The 23,353-nt window shown below is 47.8% G+C and overlaps 1 protein-coding gene across 4 annotated transcripts in view; it reads left to right on the top strand.

Moving 5' to 3' along the window:
• LOC138117945 (rho GTPase-activating protein 7-like) overlaps positions 1-23,353 on the top strand; it is a 49,314-nt gene that overhangs the window by 23,501 nt on the left and 2,460 nt on the right. For 2 of the 4 annotated variants that reach the window (XM_069028628.1, XM_069028632.1), the window contains exons 1-10: positions 3,721-3,787; positions 10,942-11,013; positions 12,473-12,554; positions 13,903-13,966; positions 15,178-16,529; positions 16,884-17,054; positions 17,765-17,924; positions 19,282-19,480; positions 21,159-21,375; positions 23,071-23,185. In XM_069028628.1, the coding sequence (XP_068884729.1) occupies positions 3,775-3,787; positions 10,942-11,013; positions 12,473-12,554; positions 13,903-13,966; positions 15,178-16,529; positions 16,884-17,054; positions 17,765-17,924; positions 19,282-19,480; positions 21,159-21,375; positions 23,071-23,185 (2,445 nt within the window). In that variant the 5' untranslated portion in view covers positions 3,721-3,774. Of the gene's footprint in view, positions 1-2,352; positions 2,404-3,720; positions 3,788-10,941; positions 11,014-12,472; positions 12,555-13,902; positions 13,967-15,177; positions 16,530-16,883; positions 17,055-17,764; positions 17,925-19,281; positions 19,481-21,158; positions 21,376-23,070; positions 23,186-23,353 lie in introns of those variants that run through there. The other 2 variants (XM_069028629.1, XM_069028630.1) reach the window with 2 other exon arrangements.

Raw genomic sequence — 23,353 nt, 5'->3', positions numbered from 1 at the left:
AGCAAGGTGGAATGTGACTGGTTTGGAGCCACTCTGGGCAGAATCCCTGCATGTGCTGACTACAGTCAGGGGTTTGATCAAAGCTTGGAATGAAACCCATCAGAAAGGTTCTGGAGAGTCTTCAGCAAGGGTCAGTGGTTCCAGAAAAGAGGAAATCAAGCAACAATGACCATTTGGAGAAAAAGATCCCATTTTCCAGGCATCAGTCCCAAGCACTGGCATAAGCTTTGAGGCTCTAGTAATGTTACTGGGTGCTCCTTGGCAAGCTGCAGAGCTGGGAACTGAAAAGCCCAGGTGAGCAGGAAAGGTTTTCTTGTCTTTTTCTCTGTCTTGGAAACCTCCAGCAGCAGCCCCACAAGTCGTCAGCTGCCCCTTCTGAACCTGAGACATCCTTACTCCAGACACCCTTACTCCAGCATGTAAGCTTCCTGTGTGTGGGCTGAACATCCTCTAATGAGAGGCAGATGCCAGGGCTCCCTGGGTTCATTGTCCTATAGGATACATAAAATGATCAAAATGGAGGAATGTGATTCCTTCCTGAAAAGCCTTCCAAAATTCTCCACTGAATGCTGTGTTGTACTGGAGGAGTTCACCCCTAAGATTTTCTGTGGGCCTTTCCATGGCTGGTGACCCACACAATGTGAGGGAGCTTGATGGTAGTTTACTGTCAAAGAGAAAGAAAATGAGCATTTTAGGGTTGTGCGCTGTCCTCCCGTGGGAAACGCCCAAAGGAAAATGGGTGGGAAAGGGAAACTGCATGCTCTGGTTGGAGTATTTCTGTGGGATGGGAGCAGTCTACTGATGTTATCCCCAGATTTAAACGATACTTTCTGTCTCCCTAATCCAAGCATATAGCTGCAAATTTAATCGGACCAGGGTGTGTACTTTTTATACGGCTTTGGGTGGGTCTGGCAAAAAGTATTTTCTTAGGTAATCATAGCTAATGCCATATATCACACTACCCTAATTTCTTTTGTATTGTGTCACCCAGTGCCAATATCAAACATCTTTTTCATTGCCATACAAACTGTCCATCTAGGAAGCAATTGCACAAAAATAAATCATAGGTCTGTGCAAATTTTGCAATTGGTTGTTATACAGAAAACTAGTGATAATGAAGTACACCCATAAATTATAACTTCATTAGGGTATAATGTTCCTAAATGAGATTAGGAAAAGGTGTTTTCTTCATCTATAAGAATTCTTATTTTAATTAGAATAATTTGCTTATCCACTTCATGCAAGTTCTCATTTTTCCTGCTCTGTTTTAGGCTCCAAACAGTAAGAGTCTAAACACTGCAAGAACCGTTCTACAGAAATTTAGAGCCTGGTCTGGCTTCCTGGAGTGGTTCATGGAGTCTGAATTATCTTTCAACCTCTGTAAATTAACACAGCATCCCACCCTTCCATCTGCCCTATTGAACTGTAATGCCTGACAGTCCAGCAGATATAAAATTAATAGGGATTTAAAGTTAACTTGTAGGGAAATTATTTAAAACTTTTGATATGTTCTTCTGAGACCAGCCTACATGCCGCTCTGTACCTGTTGATGGTTGTTCAGGCTGCAAAGACTGATCATGGTTTTTTACTAGATTTTGTACCCCATCATTAAAAGCAGAAAGTCAAATCATAGCAGCAATGAACTACAGCAAATGCAAAGAAGTTGAGTCTGTTGCAGAGGTTGAAAAACATGCTAATATGATTTTAGCAGCCAGATTCATTGATCAACTGCATGTGAGCTTTTCGGACCACAAACCCTTTTTAGTCTAGACTAAGTCCATATAAGCAAAATAAAAGTACAGGTTCTGTCTGACCCATGAAAACCACTGTGGCGAGGGACCTCACTGCAAACCAACACTGCAAAACATCGTGAGGCTGGGTCACTCTCGGCAGCGGGGATGACAGGTCCGTTTTAGGGGTGAATCCCAGCTCTGCTCTGTTCCTTCTGTGCTGCTGGGCACAGCGTCTCCTTTGCGGGATGCAGCGTCGGCCCATTTTTATTTGGAGGGTAGAGGTAGGAGTGTTCTGTGTATTTGTTAGAAAGGGGGGGAAAAAGTGAAAAAAGTAGCTAAGTTTGTAAAACTTTGAGGAATGACATCGGCAAAACTTTAAAACATGGGGGTAAGCCAGCAGCGGCACCAGAGGGTGTCCATTTGCCTTCCGATACTCCTTCGTCTGAGCGAGTGCGGGGCACTGGGGCGGGACAGCGGCTCCGAACAGCCAGGGACAGGCAGGGACACTGGCCAGGGACGGGCAGGTACCCGGGCTACGGGCCCGGGCGGGGCTGTCCCGGGCCGGGGCGGGCACGGCCGGGCTGGGGCAGCGGGGCTGGGCCCGGCCGGGGAGGGCGGTGCCACCGCAGCGAGCGGAGCGGAGCGGGGCTGCGGCGGATGGCATCCCCGGGTGAGGGTCCGGGTGGGGCTGTGGCACATGGCATCCCCGGGTGAGGGTCCGGGTGGGGCTGCGGCGGATGGCATCCCCGGGTGAGGGTCCCGGTGGGGGCTGCGGCGGATGGCATCCCCGGGTGAGGGTCCGGGTGGGGCTGTGGCACATGGCATCCCCGGGTGAGGGTCCGGGCGGGGGCTGTGGCACATGGCATCCCCGGGTGAGGGTCCGGGCGGGGGCTGTGGCACATGGCATCCCCGGGTGAGGGTCCGGGTGGGGGCTGTGGTGGATGGCATCCCCGGGTGAGGGTCCGGGTGGGTGCTGAGGCGGATGGCATCCCCGGGTGAGGGTCCCGGTGGGGGCTGTGGCACATGGCATCCCCGGGTGAGGGTCCGGGTGGGTGCTGTGGCACATGGCATCCCCGGGTGAGGGTCCCGGTGGGGGCTGTGGCACATGGCATCCCCGGGTGAGGGTCCGGGTGGGGCTGTGGCACATGGCATCCCCGGGTGAGGGTCCCGGTGGGTGCTGTGGCACATGGCATCCCCGGGTGAGGGTCCGGGTGGGTGCTGTGGCACATGGCATCCCCGGGTGAGGGTCCGGGTGGGTGCTGTGGCACATGGCATCCCCGGGTGAGGGTCCCGGTGAGGGCTGTGGCACATGGCATCCCCGGGTGAGGGTCCCGGTGGGTGCTGTGGCGGATGGCATCCCCGGGTGAGGGTCCCGGTGGGGGCTGTGGCACATGGCATCCCCGGGTGAGGGTCCGGGTGGGGCTGTGGCACATGGCATCCCCGGGTGAGGGTCCCGGTGGGGGCTGTGGCACATGGCATCCCCGGGTGAGGGTCCGGGTGGGGGCTGTGGCACATGGCATCCCCGGGTGAGGGTCCCGGTGGGTGCTGTGGCACATGGCATCCCCGGGTGAGGGTCCCGGTGGGGGCTGTGGCACATGGCATCCCCGGGTGAGGGTCCGGGTGGGGCTGTGGCACATGGCATCCCCGGGTGAGGGTCCCAGTGGGGGCTGTGGCACATGGCATCCCCGGGTGAGGGTCCCGGTGGGTGCTGTGGCACATGGCATCCCCGGGTGAGGGTCCCGGTGGGGCTGTGGCACATGGCATCCCCGGGTGAGGGTCCGGGTGGGGGCTGTGGCACATGGCATCCCCGGGTGAGGGTCCGGGTGGGGCTGTGGCACATGGCATCCCCGGGTGAGGGTCCGGGTGGGGCTGCGGCGGATGGCATCCCCGGGTGAGGGTCCGGGCGGGGGCTGTGGCACATGGCATCCCCGGGTGAGGGTCCCGGTGGGGGCTGTGGCACATGGCATCCCCGGGTGAGGGTCCGGGTGGGGCTATGGCACATGGCATCCCCGGGTGAGGGTCCCGGTGGGGGCTGCGGCGGATGGCATCCCCGGGTGAGGGTCCGGGTGGGGCTGTGGCACATGGCATCCCCGGGTGAGGGTCCGGGTGGGTGCTGTGGCACATGGCATCCCCGGGTGAGGGTCCGGGCGGGGGCTGTGGCACATGGCATCCCCGGGTGAGGGTCCGGGCGGGGGCTGTGGCACATGGCATCCCCGGGTGAGGGTCCGGGTGGGTGCTGAGGCGGATGGCATCCCCGGGTGAGGGTCCCGGTGGGGGCTGTGGCACATGGCATCCCCGGGTGAGGGTCCCGGTGAGGGCTGTGGCACATGGCATCCCCGGGTGAGGGTCCCGGTGGGGGCTGTGGCACATGGCATCCCCGGGTGAGGGTCCCGGTGGGTGCTGTGGCACATGGCATCCCCGGGTGAGGGTCCGGGTGGGTGCTGTGGCACATGGCATCCCCGGGTGAGGGTCCGGGTGGGTGCTGTGGCACATGGCATCCCCGGGTGAGGGTCCCGGTGAGGGCTGTGGCACATGGCATCCCCGGGTGAGGGTCCCGGTGGGTGCTGTGGCGGATGGCATCCCCGGGTGAGGGTCCCGGTGGGGGCTGTGGCACATGGCATCCCCGGGTGAGGGTCCGGGTGGGGCTGTGGCACATGGCATCCCCGGGTGAGGGTCCCGGTGGGGGCTGTGGCACATGGCATCCCCGGGTGAGGGTCCGGGTGGGGGCTGTGGCACATGGCATCCCCGGGTGAGGGTCCCGGTGGGTGCTGTGGCACATGGCATCCCCGGGTGAGGGTCCCGGTGGGGGCTGTGGCACATGGCATCCCCGGGTGAGGGTCCGGGTGGGGCTGTGGCACATGGCATCCCCGGGTGAGGGTCCCGGTGGGGCTGTGGCACATGGCATCCCCGGGTGAGGGTCCGGGTGGGGGCTGTGGCACATGGCATCCCCGGGTGAGGGTCCCGGTGGGGCTGTGGCACATGGCATCCCCGGGTGAGGGTCCGGGTGGGGGCTGTGGCGGATGGCATCCCCGGGTGAGGGTCCCGGTGGGGGCTGTGGCACATGGCATCCCCGGGTGAGGGTCCCGGTGGGGGCTGTGGCACATGGCATCCCCGGGTGAGGGTCCGGGCGGGGGCTGCTGTCTCCTACCACTGCTTTGTTAGTGTGACAGCAGCTCTCAGGCTGTCAATACTTTGGATCGTGCTCTTCCAGTAGCTGCTGCTTTTGCTGACTTGTTGGATGCATTTGCAAAGTTCCAGGTAGATTGTCTGACTTTGTTGCATATCTCATTCCATCAGGGTAGAGTGACCCAGTAAAGATTGTCCACTGGCCTAGGCTCAGCAGGCTCAGCAAAGCACAGCCTTAGCAGGGCCAATAAACCATCTTGCTTTTAGATATAACAACTTACTGGGCAGTCTTTGTTGGGTTAAATAGTTAAATAGTTCCTTACACGTAGGTTGAACCTGTATCACACACTGTGGTGTTATTGGCCTTTTGCATAATTAAAGAAAACTTAGTGCTACTCAGTGAAAGAGCACAGACAATTCACTTGTTTTGGGGTTTGTTACTTGTGTGCTGTAGGTTTATTGATACTAGCTCTAGTGGCAGCAAGCAGTACCCTCCCTGCTAAAATTCCACCCAGGAATCTTGCATCAAGTGTTTCTCAATCACGTACAAGGGTCCTGTGAAAAAAACATCCATAAGGAGCTTCTACGTCAGAGAAATGTGGGATCTGTTCCCGCTTCGCAGCCAGCAGGGCCGAAGCATGGAGAAGCAGCATGTCTGGGATTAGATTGCAGGGAGATAAATCCCCTCTCTCACCCCACTTCCTTGGGTAAGGAATTTCCAATGTGGATTGGAAATCAGAGAGTTACACTCTCATTTCTCCTAAAGTTGCTGTGAATTAGGTACCTACTTTCCATGAGACCTTTGAAATTGCCGTAGAGCCAACAGTACCTTCTCTAACATGCATAGAAGCAATTAAAAGATCAGCCAGCATTGACAAGCAAGTTAATGTGATCTGCAAAGAAAATGCCTTTAAACTTGTCTGGGTCCCAGAAACCAACAGAGGAGGCTAATGACAAGGACCTGAGTAATGATCTTACTGTCAGATTGGGACTCCTAGTAATCAGCTTGGGAGCTGATGCCAAGGAGCTGGATAAAGATGCAGTTAAGGTTGCCACAAAGTTCTGGGATATATTGCAGTTCCCAGCTGTGATAACTGAAGAGTTGGCTGCAGTTCCAAAACACCAGCATGATAGTAAAGTAGGAATGAAAGGACAAATATCTTGGCCTTTTCATTTTCCAGACATTTATGTTCACTATCTGCATGGAGCCTAAATTATCCTGGCTAAATTCCAAGCTTTAATCTCTTTTTTTTCCCCCTCTTCCTCAAGTGGGTTAGTAAAGTACAATTAAGCTTTGATATTTTGCATTGCACAAGGGAAAACAGAATAAATATTTCCACTTATTTATGATCCATCTTAGCTTTTGGAGAGTTTGACAGTTTTACAAGTCCCTGACTGCTTATCTTGGTCAATGCAAACACCCTGCTTTGAAAGCATCACGTTTGAACCTTCAACATGGAGTAGATATCATGTCCCTACTCTCTTTTTAGGTAAAAGGATATAATGTAAATAAAAACAGTTATTAAAAATCCTGTCACAGGTAAAATGCAGTTCTGAACGCCCTCCAGAAGTCAGAGTTCTAGCACAGCAAATGCATTTTTCACAGGGTGTGTATAAAATGAAATGCCTCATTAGCAGCTGTAAGTCACAGGGAAGTTACATCAATTCTTATAGCCCTAGGAAGATGCACAAACCAGAAAGATGCGATGGGAAACTCATCATTTGATCTTGAAACAGAACCTGAAAACCCCTTGTCGCTTCCACCACTGCCAGCACAAGCAGGAATGACGGGATCTAAGTCAGTGTGTAAAGGACCTGTCAGTTCACAGCCCACGGCTCGTGAGCTGTAGGAAAAATGTGTGGCAGAGTTTGATGTGTGGATGCCAAGCATGCATGGGGCCTGCTGACTCCAGCTCTGGAGAGGCTGAGGGGGGTGCCAGCCTGGGATTGTCAGTGACAGGAGGAGGCAGCAGCATTTCCCCATGAGGTACAGTTGTCCCTGCTGTGGCACATCAGGTGGGGACCCTGGGCACCTGCTTGTCTGCGGCTGTTGAGGAGGATTACTGCCATTTAGAGAGAAAAAAGCTCTTCCTGTATAATGGCAGAGGTTGGGAAAGAGCAAAATCCTTTGGATTTTTTTCTGTTTCTCTACAGAGTGAGGCAATGTGCTGCCAAAGCGAGGAGTCGGTCCTACCCTGTGATCTGTTCTCCTGTCTGCAAGAGTGTGGCTCTGTGCTGGGCATCTAGAGAAATCCTTTCTTTGCCACAAGTACCACACTTGTATCCTACAGAAAAGGGGACAAGGAGGATCCTGCAGTAACTAATGCAGGAGTGCTGCAAATAGCAAGAAAACCTCTCCAACTGTTCTTCTTCCTGCCATGGTTTTGGAAGGCATTCAGACTTAAACACAAATCCCCTTAATTAATGAAGTCCTGATCAGCATGTGATTCCTACCTGTTGAAACTGGAAAACTATTTTGGAGGGAGATAGAAGTAATGTGTGTACCATTGGTTTTAAAAATCTGTTTAAAAATTTCTTTGAAATAGGGAAACAATGAGACACCTCTTTTAAAAAGCGGTACATTTAGGTAAAGGTTTCACAGTAGGCTGAACTCCCTGGCCTGGGCAGGCAGGTGCATGTTCCCACATCTGTCCCTGCATGTACCCACCACTGCCCGTGTCCTGCCCCTGGAACCTAGCAGAACATGCAGTAGCCGATTCAGAAAGCTAAAACTTCATAAATCTCATCTTGCCAAACAAAAGTGACTGATTTCCTGCCAGTTTGGCTGACAGGACCTGCTGGCATAGGCTCGGGCTGTCAGTGAGGAAGGGTAGGAACTCGCAGCTGGGGGAAGGAGGAGGTCTCCTGCTTTGGCAGGAACTGAAAGTCACACTGCATCCTGGCAGCGAGGTTCACTGTGCTGATGCTTTCAAACAGAAATTGATATCCTCCCATTTTATTTAGAGTATTTATTTAAAGTACAGTTTGACATTCTTCTTTAGCTGAAGTTTCTGATCACCTCATAGTAAGGCTGACTGGCCTGTTTGATACCAGCTGTCACTGGTTTTGGTTGCTGCCTCTGCCTTGTTGTTAGGAAAGTGCTGCTTCTGGTGAGGAAAACATCTCAGAGACAATGCCCAAATCTCAGCACAGATGTCTTTTCTTTATTGCAAACGGTCTGGTTAACACTGATGTTCATTCTGATAGGGATTTAATTCATGCTGTAGCATCTGCTTTTCAAGTACCTGACGAGTGTGGGCCCTGCAGTCTGCAAACAGGACAGTGCTCAGATGGGGGGACACAGTTTTTTAACCCAAGTGGCTGCAGGAGAGGTGTCACAGCCCAGCTGATGAGGTGATGGGGGGACACAGTTTTTTAATCCCAGTGGCTGCAGGAGAGGTGTCACAGCCCAGCTGATGAGGTGATGGGGGGACACAGTTTTTTAATCCCAGTGGCTGCAGGAGAGGTGTCACAGCCCAGCTGATGAGGTGCTGGGGCTCCAGGGAGAAGGGAGCAATGGGGAAGGGGGCAGCAGCTGTGGAGGGCGGCTGTGCTGGGGCTGCTGGGACGGGCAGGCTGGGCACAGCCACGACTCTGAATGCTGTTTGCAGGGGGACTGGACTGAGCCTTCAGCACAGAACGTACCTGTGGGACGTGGTACAGCCAAAGGGTGGCACAGGCTGTGTACTCTGTGCTGTTTCTCATAAACATCTGCTAGTAACCTACCACCTGTAGCCCATGGGGAAATAGCTGGCTTGGCATGGAAAAGTTGCTGCCAGCCTCTAATCTAGGAATATTAAGCTTTGCAGGATTTTTTTTTTTTTTCATCTGCTTAATTATGAAATCAGTTCAGGAGAGGGAGGTGACACATTTAGGTTGCTCTGCTATTTCAGTTGTGCAGAGAGCACCCAAAAGATGTCAAAAAGTTGCCATCCACTCATCTATCCCAGGTTGCTCCAAGCCCTGTCCAGCCTGGCCTTGGACACTTCCAGGGATGGGACAGCCACAGCTTCTTTGGGCAACCTGTGCCAAGGCCTCAACACCCTCCCAGGGAAGAATTTCTTCCTAATATCCAATCCAAACATGCCTTGTGATTGTGCAAAGGTATGTTAGAAGGCCTGAAGATTTAAATCAGCAAAGAAAATTCCCCCAGCTCCTTTGTCCTTGTTCTATGGAAGAGGCCATCTGTAAGTGTGACAATGTCGTTGTATTTTCAGTCATATTCATTGAAAATATCCTCACTAGATGCAAAAAATTTTTCTGCCTTATCTTTGTGTTCTTTTTTGCATCACTGTTCATGGCTTGGTTTGGTCTAAAAATGCAGTTGTGCTTTTAACATGTTGGGAAGTGGGGAAGCTTCAGCTCCTACAGAGTCCCTGTCTGAGCTCAGGATTGCTGTACACAGGCTCTGGCTGAGTAGGCTGAGGTCTGGAATGAGGACAGCTACAGTTTCTCCACAGCTGAGGTGGCTGAGTGAATCTACTGGGTTTTTCTAAATGAAAATCACTTGGTCTTTGTGAAGAATTTTGGTGTTAGACTGGTCATCCTCCTGGCTCTTTTCTACAAATAGCTTTTCTTTCCTTTTTTTGCTCTGTGAGTGCAGTGCTTGTCTTTTTTGTCTCCTCTCTTGGTACTCAGTACATGCTGTGTTGTGGTAAAGATTATGATAAATTATGGCTCTAAGTATAGCAATAAATATAGGCATAGTGTATATAGGCTATTGTAGAAGAAATTAGTTTCTGTTCTGCAGTGTGAAAAGAGAAGAAGACTCATCCATCTGTTTTGTGTAAAAATATCCTGGTCTTCCTGTAGTATCACTTTATTCTCAGATGAAAAAGCTGTACAGTTTTGTGCAGGGAAGCCTGTGTTAGAATGGCATTATCCAATTTGACCAAGTGATAATGGAAACAATTTGAAGTTTTAAAGTAGAAAAATAAAATCATGGAAGTTTTATGATTTTTTTGGTTAGTGTCTTCAGTCTGTTGCACTGATGACTTACAACTGAGAAGTCTGAGCAAAGCAAGCAGTGAATTTGAACAGGTATGTGTGTGAAGTGCCTTGGAATCCTAATCTGTATGTGTAAAGAAAATAGTTTTAAGGAACAGCTCTGTTCCTCTGGCCTATCATGCTACACTTCAAGATGCTTTAAAAACATTTCTCTCTAGTGAGCACACTGGATTTTAAGGTAGCTCAAAAATGTTCCTTTCAAAGAAGTCTTTGCCTTTAGGTTTCTGTCTGGTGTAACGTGAGCTGGAGTGCACAAAAACCTGCAGAAAGTGTACATGGGAGTCCTCTCCTCCTCCACAGACCCAGACATTTCTAGTGTTGGCAGAAATTAGAGCCTGAAGCCGTGTACTCATGCTGACCTGCCTGTGCTTTTGAGGAGTCTGGTATTGTGTGATTCTGTGAGGTTGTGTTCTGCTCTGCTCCTGTGGGAATGTCACAGAGCTGGCCACAGGCCTTTACCAGTTGTCACAAAGTGAGCAGTTACAGCAGTTGACATCTGCTGTGCTGCAGTGGCTGCCAAGCTGCGTAGGTAGTTGGCAAGGAAATAAATATTGATAGACCTTAGCAACAGGTACTCCTGAGAACTCTTGTTCTGGGAATGCTTAGGCTGTGTCCAGTGTTATTAAAGTTGTGAGAGCATTTTGAGTTTATTTATAGGATTTGTTGGTGTCTTATCACCATCTCTCAGCACTGGAATGCACAAATAGGCTTTGCTGTGTGAGGGCACAGATGTGTGTCCTACACCCTGCTCTGGTGACTCATTCCAACTTGTAGCAGTTGTTCCACTGCCCCCAGCTCAGGGATAGCTGGTTTACACTGAGGTGTGACATCCCAAGTGTGTGCTCATATCTATTCTCTTCTTTGTTTGCTTATCTGTTGTATGGTGGAATGACTATTGCAGAGCTATGTGCGTGTAAGTGCATCGGATGCAAGAATTTATTCCTTTTTAGCAATATCCTAACAAAGCATTAACATACAGGATTCTCAGAGAATGTCCAGGTGAAATTAGCTTATCCTGTGAAAGCACTGACTCTGGTGAGCACTGTCCATGAACAATTGTGTGTTCTCATTGCAGAAATTGAAGCCAGAGAAGCCTGCGACTGGCTGAGAGCTGCTGGATTTCCCCAGTATGCTCAGCTGTTTGAAGGTATGATCACAAAGACTTGTCAAGCAGCTGACATGGAATTCGAGTGGAATTGTTCACATAAATAATATATTTCAGAACCTGACACTTTTGATGGAAGCACTTCCAAATTCTGTTATATCTTCATGAAAACCTGTAGAAAAATAGTGACCTGGTGTGTTTTCTTGCAGAAGGGACATCTCAGCAGGGACTCAGTAGAATTCTATAAAGGACCAAATCTTCCCCGGTTTTCTTTTCCTATTGTTAGACTGTAACTCAGTCAAATTTCTGCTTTTGTTATTTTTAGTTGCTTATAATTTTTTCAGGCTCTTTTTCTTGGAGTGCTGGAAGTGATGTTTCCAACCACTGATGGCAACCCAAACCCCTCTGAGGCTCTCCAGCCTGTGGTCTGAGTGAGATTGCTTTATTGGAGTTTTGAAAAAGAATGTTGGAAAAATCATCTTGCAATCATAAGTGTTTAGAGGAAATACTCAACAGCAGCCAGCCAGTCAAAAATGCAATTTCAGCATGTTTTCATGTTGTTATAACTACAAAGAGTGCTTATTTCTTGGGGGGAGGTATGGATTTGCTGAGAACTTGTATAATTTTTCAGGTCACACTTGTGCATATATCTTAAAACTGTTCTTCTTTAAAATGTATTTTTTGTTACAAACATTGAAAGTAACAAAAGCCAATCTATTTTTAAGAAAGATTTTATCAAAGGAGTACAGTTGAAAGAACAGCATTAACTGCTCTCATTCCCACCTCCCCCAGTCACTGCAAAATTGAAAATTTGAAGTCAAGCCATAGAGCTGGATTTGAAAGCTGTATTTCATGAAACCTGCTGTCCCTGGAAATGCTTCCTGTCTGCCTACAGCAGATTTTATTCTGTAATCTGTTTGTTGGAAATGTGCATTGCCATGCTTCTGGAAAATGAATCCTCTGCATTACCTCGCTGTTTATACAGTGTCCTGACGTGGCTAGGAAAATTAGCTTATAGAATAAGCTAAGAAAATACATATGGATCTCAATGGTTCCCTCACCTTCAAGGCTAAATCTCAGGAGCTGAAACATTGAACTCTTCAGCTTCCAGCCCAGCATGATGTGTCAGGCTCACTACAGCTCAGAGAGTGTATGTCATGTGCTGCATTGCACCTCACCATGACAAAGGCTTGTGGAAAATAATCCCAGTTTTATACTGTATTTATCAATCTTGTATTTCTTGTCTATGGCACTTGGTGACTGCAAGCTCCTGGAAATGCAGAAGTGCTTGTCCACCTGTAATAACAGCAGCAAGCAGATCCCTGCATTTATTCTCCCACTTGCTCTAAGGAACTGATCCTCACTTGCTGGAAGGATGTTTGCATGAATGTACAGCTACAGAAATAGAATTAGTTTCATTTCACCTATGATCAAGAAGTTGCAGAATTGAAAGTCTTTGCAATTACAACTCAGATTTCAGATTCAACTTCTTTGTTCACAGAGATGCAGTTTCCCATTGATGTGAAAACTGTAAGGAGAGATCATGAATTTTTAGATGGAGATGCAATTGAGTCACTGTTCAGGTAAACATTAATAATGAATCCTCTTTAATGCTCCCAGGCCCCACAGTTCTTTGTCAGTCATCTTCTCATGCCTTTGTTTTTGTCAGAGACTAAGAGTCACCAATGTTGTGACTGAAGGAAATCACTTAAGCACACAGTTTAGTACCACTGAAGTTGGTTGTTTTAAGAAGTAAAAGGTAAAGTAAGCATGTGTCTGCACTTCTTCATCCAAGCTCTCAGGGATGTTACACTGAGCATTAAATATATTTTTTGTAATGTGAAATGTCTGCAAACTGATAAAAAATAACCAATTCCCTGCAAGCATGGCAGGATGCTCTCTAGGATGACATATAATGAAATGGAGTGGAAGAATTTCCTCCAATTTCTGTTCCAGCAGATAGACAGAAAAAAATTATCTGCATGAGATCTGTTCTGTTTTCCTGAATATTTTTCGAGTGAGAAGCAAAGGTATTGATTTGAAGTTATTGCTTTGCCACAGCTGTTCAGAGCACACAAGTGAACTGCACTGTCAGTACCAAGTCAGACTCACAGCCCTTTGGAATTTCCCCATGGAAGAGTGCCAGGGTAGTGTAAGGCTTTTGCTTCACTTGGTACTGCAGTTGCCTTCTCATTATGAGATTGTTTAGCAGAGTTTCTTTAGCAGAAATTATGATTTCTAACACTTAGGGCACTGGAAAGTTCACCTCCTAGTGAGGTGTTCTGGTCCTTTTCTGTCCTGTCAGGTCACCTGAATTCCAGCTCTGCCTGTACCAGAGCACCAGGAGGAGTTGTTCACACACAGCAGATATTAGAGAACTTTGGGTATATTTTATTTCTTGGTATGACTTCTATCTTGAGTGCTCCTTGGGGACTCTCAGTGTGCCTCCTGTTGATGCCACCTATTGTTTGACGATTAAGTGATTGACTAATTTGGGACCTTATTGATTGCACAAGCTTTAATTAAAATGATAGATAATACAGTACTTCCAGGGATACAGGTTAACATCTTGATATTTTATTTTTTCTTTTTCAAGAAGCCTACACAGAGTTTCATTTATTTTCAAAATCTTAAATCAACATGGTATTTTTCACAATCATTGAAGCTAATAATATGATTTTTTTTAATTAAATGATTGATTATTGTTGTCTTCTCCAGTTTTAAGATGGCAGAACTGAAAGCATGAACATCATGGGGTGGTTATTGGTGCTGGTTTGGGGACCAGTGTATGGGAGCCTCTAACAGAATGTCAGTCTTTGACACCAATAATGAAGACTCCGTGGTAGAAGATCACAACTAGTTTGGTGCATGTTTGTTTTCAAGAAATAAAATAGTTGAAATTTAAAACTCCTGGTTTTTTCTATACCCTAGAAGGTTGAACACATTGAACAAGTATGCATCAATGAAAGTGGAAATAAGCCGTGATAGGAAACGGGTATGTTTGTAACAGTTCCTGTTCTAATTAAAGATGTGTTTAGTTACTGTATCAAACATTGGGGTTTAAAAGTGCATGAAGGATTAGCAATTTCTGAACTTTCTATTCTATTCCATCCTGCAAAGCTCTGCTATTTGCATTTTATGTTGAGGAACATAAATGCAAGGATGGAGATTGAAACGACATAATGTTTGAAACTTTGCAAGGTAGATTAGGGGTGGCTTTTGAAACACTTTTAAAATTTGACTTAACACATGTTACTGTCCTACAGTTGCCCCAAAGCCCCATCTCAACATGACTATCATTGCTCTCCTAAGTAGTTTCCCACTTTATTTAAATGCTGAAAGCTCACTCCTATTGACTCAACAAAGAAATAAATGGGCAATGCAAGTGTTCAGCAAATACAAGCTGGGTAGGTTTTAGCTGTGCTGTCTTTGTGCTCTGCCACAAAAATGCTGCAGCTAAATCAGAGTGGTAGCCACAGCTTGGCTGGGCAACGCCAGGCCTACAAAGCCTCTGAGGTACCATGGAATAACTGCAGGACTAGCAAGAAAATAATGCCATCTTCTGGAGAAAATGTCTGGGTTTTTGAGAGTTCTGCTCTGTCATTAGGGAAGAGTGGGGCAAGAGAGCCCACAGGGAAGAGACAGGCAGCTCCCATCTCTCCAGCATTTTGCTGTCCCTGTGTTCCCTCAGAATGGGGACAATCCAGCAAAGGGGGCACCTGGGGCAGGTGGCAAGGGAGGCTGAGGGCTCCAAAAGATGCTACAAGTATTGATGCTGCCACAGTCCCACAGCTAAACACCTCTTTACCTGAAAATGGATGAGTTTTGGTCACAGAAGTGTGAGAGTGTTTGATTTGTTTGGCTTTAGGAGAGGCCATCTAAACCCAATATAATTATCTTTCAAACCCCTTGGATTTGCCACAGATCAGGATTTTTCAACCTTAGATCAAATCTGTCACCTTTTCCTGTGGTAAACTTCCCAGATTTGTCAGCATGCTTGGGAGTCATTTGTCAGTATGTTTTTCAAATCTCTCAGGGCAGACGTTCAGTGACTGAATGGTCCCATTTCCATATGCTGGTCTTGGGGGTTTTGGAAGTTGGCAGAAAATTTAAGTCTCCTTTTTATGTTAAATTGGTTTTTGTAATTTATAATTTGCCTAACTTTGCCCTTGAACTGTTTTTGTTTTTTTTTTTTCTCCTTCTAAGAGTGATGACTCTGAAGATGATGAGCCCTGTGCAATAAGTGACAGATGGGCTTACGAGAGGTGCAGTCAGCGGTGGTCTCGCATCGAGAGCCTGGCAGGTTTTCCAGCAGAGGAAGGTGCTGGTGCCTCCACCCCAGGCAGCCCAGTACTGAAGATCACCAGCAACGAGGACAGTGTCTTTCTGGATCATGGTGATAAGCACGATGTGTCCTCAATTCACAGCACCAGCAGTGCTGACAGTGACGTTGTTAACTCCCAAAAACCTTTTGAAGATGTGGAAACCAGCACGAGTTCCTCAAGATGTTCCTCAGTTAAGGTACCTTCACTGGACTCTGCTTTTAGTTGTTCTCCTCCCCTCAGTGAATTTTTAAATATCACCAGTGAGGAGAAGCTTTTGGATAAGTCACCATCTAAAAAGAGGAAGAGCCTTCTAAAGAAAATGGAGAAGCTGCACTTAAGGAGCTGCAACTTAAGGAGTGGTCAGTCAAAGGCCAAACCCATAATAAGTGAACCTGTTCTTCTGGAAGGACTTAATGAAGAAAAGATGAAGATGCTGAACTGTGTAAATATTTCTGACCTTTCTGGCATCCGAACAAAGAGCAATTCTTCCTTTTCTCCCCGGAGCTGCAATAGCAGCAATCAGTCTGCAAATAGCAGCACAGAGAGCACTCCAAGTCCTGTTATAAAACCAGGCAGCCCCTGTGAAGGAAGGGGGACGTATGCAGAGCACATGGACTCCAGCAATCTCTTGCTGGGGAATGATCTATCTCAGCAAAACCTAAAAAATGACATAATGTTACAAAAGAACCAGATGTTTCAAATTCCACAAGGCCATAAACCTGGCACTTTCCCCACAGTACTTACAGATAGCTCCCTGTCTCCAGCAGACAACTCTTCTGTTAACTGGAGAACTGGGAGTTTCCATGGGTGCAGGAGGAGCTGGAGCAGAAGCGGTTCCAAGGACCCCAAAGCCCCCAGGAATCCCCTGTCGGGCGGGGATAACAGGCGGAGCGTGTATGACAACATGCCCAACATTGACCTTGAGACTTTGGAGGCAGCACAAGTTGGTGATGACGATGTGTTCTCAGAACTGAACAGTGTCATAGCAGATGTCAATGGTCTCAAAAAGTTGGTTGATCAGTGGACAGAGAAGTTCTCAGATGATAGGGATTCTGACTTTGCCAGTGACTTGAGCTCTTTGTATCCACCTTCCCCTAAAGAAAGCTCTCTTGAAACAGAGGGCTCAGAAGACAAGACAGCAGGGGAGGCTGAGGGAGACAGCAGCTGTGGCCTGGGCAAGGAGATTGGTTCTGCAGACCTGACATACATCACAGACTCTCAAAAGACCAGCAGGTCAGCCATCCTTGGGTTTGCCTTTGATTCTGTCCACTTGAAATATAATTGCATTGCCAGAACAAAGTATTCTGAAGTCTGTCCTAGGTAGCAGGGTGTGCACTGCTGGTGGCAGGTACCACAGGTACCAACATCTGACCTCTGCTGAAAGTAGGACACTCGTAATCTGCATGAGCACTCAGGCATTGGAATCAGGGAAACAGTTTGTATTGCCAGAGGTCCTCCTGGATGGGAAGTACCTTGTTTAAGTGCAACTAACTGCAGGTCATTTAGAGTCTTAGGTGCTTCACCAATGCAGGTAGAAAACAGGGGTGGTGGAAATGGTCCTAAGCTTAAACAATATTTATCCCATAGGCACGGGAAGCAACACTGGTCTGTGGAAGAGAGCATGAACCTGGAAAGCCTTTCCCTCCAGACTGATGGCCAGTCAGCTGCCCAGCTGGCCCGCACACAAAAGCTGGCATTGTTGAAGCTCACAGCTTTAATGGACAGATACTCCCCTTCCAGTAAGCAGGGCTGGAACTGGTAAGTTGTCTGATATTAAAGCAACCTGAACTGGACAGAGCAGAGTTGACGTAAGCATGTGAGTTTCCTTGTCTGCCTGCATTGCACATGTTCAAGATGAAGAATTTCATCCTATTAAATTGCTGGCAGCTTCAGGGTTATTTCTATGGCTCCAGGACTTCCTCTGCTGTGGGCTGCACTTTTGGCCCTTACTGGTGGTCATGCTGTTACTGATTTTAAGGCACATCATAGTTTCTCTTTAAATTTGCCCAATTGCAGGGCTTTTTCAGAGGGCCTTTGCAGGGTTTGTAGGACCTGAGGGGAGAGTTGGCTGGGCTGAGAATCCAGCCCTTCAGCTCTGAGTGTCTGTTTGAACTAAACCAGTGACAAATTCAGACACTCGGAGGACTTAGATACATCAGTCAGCATTTTGTGATAGGGAGCTGGTACTTGAATATAGAAAGAATGAAAACCCCTCCAGTGTCATAAAGGGATGGAATGTATTTCCCATGAGGAGGCTTTATTAAAGTTAATTTCAGCAATGAAATGAGGAAGTCATCCCTGTAATTGCCTTTGCTGATCTTCTCTCCCTCCTGATGCTGTGTGTACAGGTATGTGGCAGAATTTGGGGCTGTGACAAGGTACAGCTCAACCCTTTCTGATGAGTGTAAAGCAGCAGGTGGGATGTGCTGGACAGCTAGTAAGCTGCATGTGCTGGTTTTTGTTTCCAGGACCATACCAAAGTTCATTAAAAAACCAAAAGCCTCAGACTACAAGGACAAAAATGTGTTTGGGGTTCCTTTACTTCTGAATGTGCAGCGAACAAGCCACCCCCTGCCCAATGGCATCCTGCAAGCCCTGGAGTATCTGAGAAGCCACTTTCTTGACCAGGTATGAACTCAAGGCAGCCCAGGGCAGCTCTGGACCATGAACAGATCTGCTCCAGGAAACCAGACTCTGTTTCTAACTTTTGTGAAGGACTTTCTTGCCCCCTAAGTCTCTGAATAGGCAGAAAGGTATAGGTCTGAGCTGGCGGCCTGCAGGGAATTGGCAGTGCTGATTCCCTCTAGGAATGCCTTTAGCCCTGTACTGTATTTTTGTGCCTTCCCTCACTGAAACCCTCTGCAGTCAGGTCTCTTGGTGCAGACAGTCAGGCTGTCTTTGCCTGGGGAGGTGTCGTGTCTCTGCTCCCTAAGGAGGCAAATCTGCCAGACAATGTCATTGTTCCCTCTGTTCTGTGGCTGCTGGTAGTGCCAGACCTAATGTGAAAATTAATCCTGTTTCAGCTGAAATGCACCACTAAGCAGAGAGGAAACATTACAGCAGTGCTTCTAACAACTCTTTCTGGATCTCAGCTCTATTTATCCCCTAAATGGAGATGGCAGTGGACGTGTGTGCTGCATATGGTATTTCCACAGCATAGCTGCAGAAATGGAGGACCTTGTGACATGAGACATATTAGTTAAAGAGAGGACTTTTTGTCCTGTGCTTTGCCACTGTCTAGTTCTGTAATATCACGCCAAAGTGCAAAAGTGTGTGAGTTCTGTGAAGTGACAATGCAAGTGTTTTTCATCTTGAGGTTATGGTATCCACTCAGTTCACATAAATAAACCAAAGAGTATAAATACTGTCTCAGTGGCACAGAGTAAAGCTGTCACCAGAAGCTTTGGTGGGGTCGAGCTCATGGGAAACTCCTAAATCTCACTTTTGTCCAAAACTCAATTGACAATCACATTAAAAAGAAAAACAAAGTTTCCCTCAAAATGGCAACTGCCCTTTGCCAGCCTGTGGAAGGATTAGATGCATCAGATGTACCAGGTGTTACAAGGAGCCATGTGGATCTCACAGTCAGTTTGTGTGAGCCAGCACTCGATGTATGTTTGCATTTGGTGGACACACATTGACGAATTTGAAACTTGGAGTTGCCATGCATAAACACAGCCTGCCAAAGAAACTGGACATACATCAGTGGTAGTGATTTTAAAAGGCAAAATGAGTACTTTTGAATTAAATAAAAGCCAAACAAACATGAAAATTGGTATGTCACAGCTGGTTCTGTGGGCATCAGGCATGGTTTGCCTCGGAGAAATGTCCTTGTGGCTTCTGATGATACAAAAGTATTTTGGTGTTCAATCCCACTGCCATAGAATATTTGCTATTATAGGGAAGGTGAAGGTTCACTTATTTGTCAGAACTTTGATTCTTGATGGCTCCTCTCTTTGTCTCTAATGATTTCTTTTACCCACAGGTTGGCCTGTTCCGAAAATCTGGTGTTAAATCCAGGATTCTGTCTTTAAGAGAGATGAATGAAACCAACCCAAACAATGTCTGTTACGAAGGGCAGTCAGCATTTGACGTGGCAGATATGGTGAAGCAGTATTTCCGAGACCTTCCTGAGCCTATATTTACTAGCAGGCTCTGTGAATCCTTCCTCCACATCTACCAATGTAGGTACCAAAACCTCATCTGAATATCTTAATATTCAGCTGTACAAGGCAGTGGCCAGACTAGGCCTAGTGCCATGTCCCCCTGTAGTCAGAGGAGACAAGTCAGGCAGGACATTTCTGACGAGTTCATTGTGGCTCTGGACTTGAGAGCTTCCCATCTGCATCCTATGAAGCTGCTGGTTCTCTTTCTTGAAGGATCAGTGTAGTGAAGTGCTGCAGCAGCCCCCTTAAACTGTGTTTTTAAACAGTTATTTCCGTATGCAAAATTAAGAAATAACCTGGTCCCCTTGTTCACAGCATGGCAAAGCTCGTTGAGTGAGAAATCCTGTTATATTGATGACATTTCTTTATTAAGGTGCCCAAGAACAGCTGCTGTGAAACAGTGGAGAAATACCAGCAGCTTTCTGCCTGTGCTTGCACTGTTACTGTCCTTGAGACTCAACCCAAAAAAGGAAACATGAAGCTGAAATACCACATTTATTACAGTTTAAACAGGTTCTATCTCCTGTGCTTTACCCTCAAGGAATTCACTTTCAAAAAGCAGATGGGTCAGGGAAAGAACTTGAAGTAGGGCTAATAATGTTCTTAGGACAGACAAGTTTCTTCTGCTTTTGAGAAAAGGTTTTGAAGGGCAGAGTGTCAGCTTTCTGAGAGGACTGGCTTTGCAGCCCAACCTGTGTGACTTTTACTGACATAGGTCAACGAGCAGCTGCTGTCTTGTGTATGGTGTGGGTTCATGAAAGTCCATTTGGGTTTTATTTCATCACCTGTCAGGGCTTTAAAATTTTGTCTAAAAATTATTTATTTGTTTGAAGCAAGTTTTCTTTTTGCATTCACAAATCCTCCTCTGTAAGGAGGTCCGCAGTTCCCATGTCCAAAGGATGTATAACAGTTTTCCTCCAATTATTGTAATCTGGCCACTGTCCACCTCCTGTCTCTTGTTTTGGGAGAGAAACAGCAAATGCCCAAATTCCACTCACCCCACTCACCCATCTTCTGCCAGATTGACTGGAGGCAGTGCACAGATTAAATTACTCTTTTGGAGATAAGAATTGTGCTGCTTTCACCAAGAAGTGTGTTTTGTGTGTTCTATATATGTGCTTCTACCTGAAGGGAAGGAGAAGAGATCTACTCTTTGCAGTGGTGTTAATTGGAGAAATCCTTGTGGTGGGGATGTGCGGCAGGATGAACCAGACTCAGTCTCCTGCAGGAGCTGTTTGGGCAGACAGTCTCACTGGGGGTTAGTGTGAATTAAAATCTGTTGGCAAAACACTGGTCTCTGAATTGAGTTACCTGAGAGCATCTGTTCTGTTCTTGCTTGAAGCTGAAAGGAAAAGACAGTAGAGCAGCTACCTGCTCCAAAGTATCACTGCAGAGTAATATTTTATGGGGAGACAGGCCCTTATTTGGATTGTAACTCAGTTCAGATTAGTTCATTAGCATGGTGTTCAAGATAAATTGCAAGTCAGGCAGCAGCATCCCTGGGTGTGAACATGCACTTGACAGACAGTAGGAGAAATGGGACATGTTTGATGGGATAATAGCCTTTCCTTGTCTGCTGTGAGCTTGGGACAAGGAAGTGGATGAACCTACAAGCTCAGTGCCCTGATTGGGACCCTGCTGATGGATGCTCCTTGTGCAAGTCACACGTGATTTTTGTCATTGTTCTTGTTTTCAGACGTGCCAAAGGATGAGCAGTTTCAGGCTGTCCAGGCTGCTATTCTCCTTCTCCCAAAGGAAAACCGAGAAGCTTTGAAAATCCTCCTGTTCTTCCTGCGAGATGTGGTGGCTTTTGTTGAGGAAAACCAGATGACCCCAACCAACATTGCTGTCTGTCTTGCACCTTCTTTGTTTCACCTCAACACCCTGAGGCGGGACAGCTCCTCCTCAACCAGGTATTGGCATCTTGGTGCTGGTACTGCAGCTGTCCACAGTGTTCCTTGCTGGAGCAATGCTTTCTGTAGCTGGTCTAGGCTCAGTGTCTGATTTTGAGGGGGAAACAGACTGTGTGTGCCTTGGGGCCTGCCTTAGATCTGGTTGCTCAGGTGCAGCAGGAGCTCTCTGCGGCTGCTCATTGCCCAGTGCAGAGGGCAGTGGTAAGGCCCCATTGCCATGCTCCTGACCAGTCTGTGTGTGTCCCTCACCACTGCTGTGCTCCCCTGGTTGCCCAGGAGCCCAGCATGTGGCCCACTGCTTGCATAAAGTGGCATTGGCCATTGGAAATGTGCTCCTGCACTGGCAACCTGAGCCCAGGTGCAGCCTTCAGGCCCTGCAGATACCTGGCAGATTGAAGCAGCTACTGGCACTGGTTCTGCTGGGTGATAAGGGGAACATTCCTGCCAAGTCGAGCCGTGGGGATTCTGTAAATTTATCTTAATAAGTAAAAGTATCTGGGTTGCATAACATCCCCTGTTTGTACGTGCAGGGAGGAAGGTGCCCTTGAGCCAAAGTAGACAAATAATCTCCGAAAGCATTCATGCCTTATCTGGCCTCCTGAGGCAGGGCTGTTTGCTCTGCTCGTGCTCCTGGGCTGTGGACAGATGGGTCAGGGCAGGAGAGCACAGCTGGCTGTGCGGGAAGCATTGTGCTCCTGACAGCGTGGTGAGCTGAACACCTCACCTGGGGATCTGCAGGGGAGGACCAGTCCCAAAGCAGCTGTCAGATGAGCTGTTGGCATCTTTCAGGCTCTGGATAGCACAGGGAAGGGAAAGAAAACCAAGGATTTTCTTTTGAATGTCGCAAAACAGCAGAAAATGCCTCAGGCATCCCTGTGCTGAGCTGGCACATGGTGAGGGAGCCACAGGGCCACTGCGAGGGCACCTGGGGATGCGATGGAGTGGCAGCAGCAGCAGGTCCTGCTGGATTGCTGTGCTGTTAGAGCTCCTGGGAGCTACACTCTGGGAGTTGCTTTACATCAACACTGCTCTGAAATGTTAGGACCAAAGATAGCAATGGAGTTTTCTCTTTGTTGTCAGTGTTTGGGAGCCAGGATGCTTTGAAGCTTTAGCTCTGCTGTAACTGTGCATTAATGCCTTGGTGCAGGGTTCCCACTTCAAAGGGTACAAGCTGACAGGTCTGACTCTAAGGAGCAGTGCTGAAGACTATTATCTTCCACCCAATTTTCAAGCCATTTGGCAGGAATGCACATAGATAAAAGTTTCAGAAGCCAGGACTAATGATGTAATACCATGAGCACAAATTAAAAGAGGGGACTGTTTTTGAAATGTGTTGGGTGTGGTTTGGGCCAAAGGATTTTAAAGGTTCTACATGGGCTTTGCAGTTATCAAAGGAGCTTGATATTGAAAGTTACACACAAATAAGTTTGGGGTCATTGTTGTCCTTGGCCAAGTATGTGATGATGTGTTTGGGGAATAAATTCCTTGACTTGCCTTTCTTGGGTGTCTATTACTACTGGTCAGTAGTGCCCTGGACACCTTTGGGATGTGCTGGGAGGGAATTCTCCCGGCAGACTTTCTGCAGTCACATAGAGTTAGCCCTGCATGGCACAGACAGGTCCTTCCGTGCAGTGTTTGTGTGTGGTTCCCAGCACTTTGCTCGCTCAGCCTTCCTTTCACCTCCCCCTCTCCTAGATCCAGTCAGAGGAAGTGCAGCTTGGGGAAGCCAGACCAGAGGGAGCTGAGTGAGAACCTGGCAGCAACGCAGGGCTTGGCCCACATGATAATGGAGTGCAACAGGCTCTTCCAGGTACGTCCCTCATTGTCACCAAGCAACAGCTCTGGGCAGCCCGGGGTGGGTGGGTGGCTTGGAGCACCAGCTGGGCCATTGTCCTGCAGAGGTCCCAGTCCTGCTGCTGCCACCAAAGAGAAAATGAGTGTCATTGCGAGCACTCCTCCGTTCCCCCCTCCATCCCCA

This window comes from Aphelocoma coerulescens, chromosome 13 (assembly GCF_041296385.1).
Source record: "Aphelocoma coerulescens isolate FSJ_1873_10779 chromosome 13, UR_Acoe_1.0, whole genome shotgun sequence".
Classification (NCBI taxonomy): Eukaryota; Metazoa; Chordata; class Aves; order Passeriformes; family Corvidae; genus Aphelocoma; species Aphelocoma coerulescens.
This window is presented reverse-complemented; position numbering and strand designations above follow the sequence as displayed.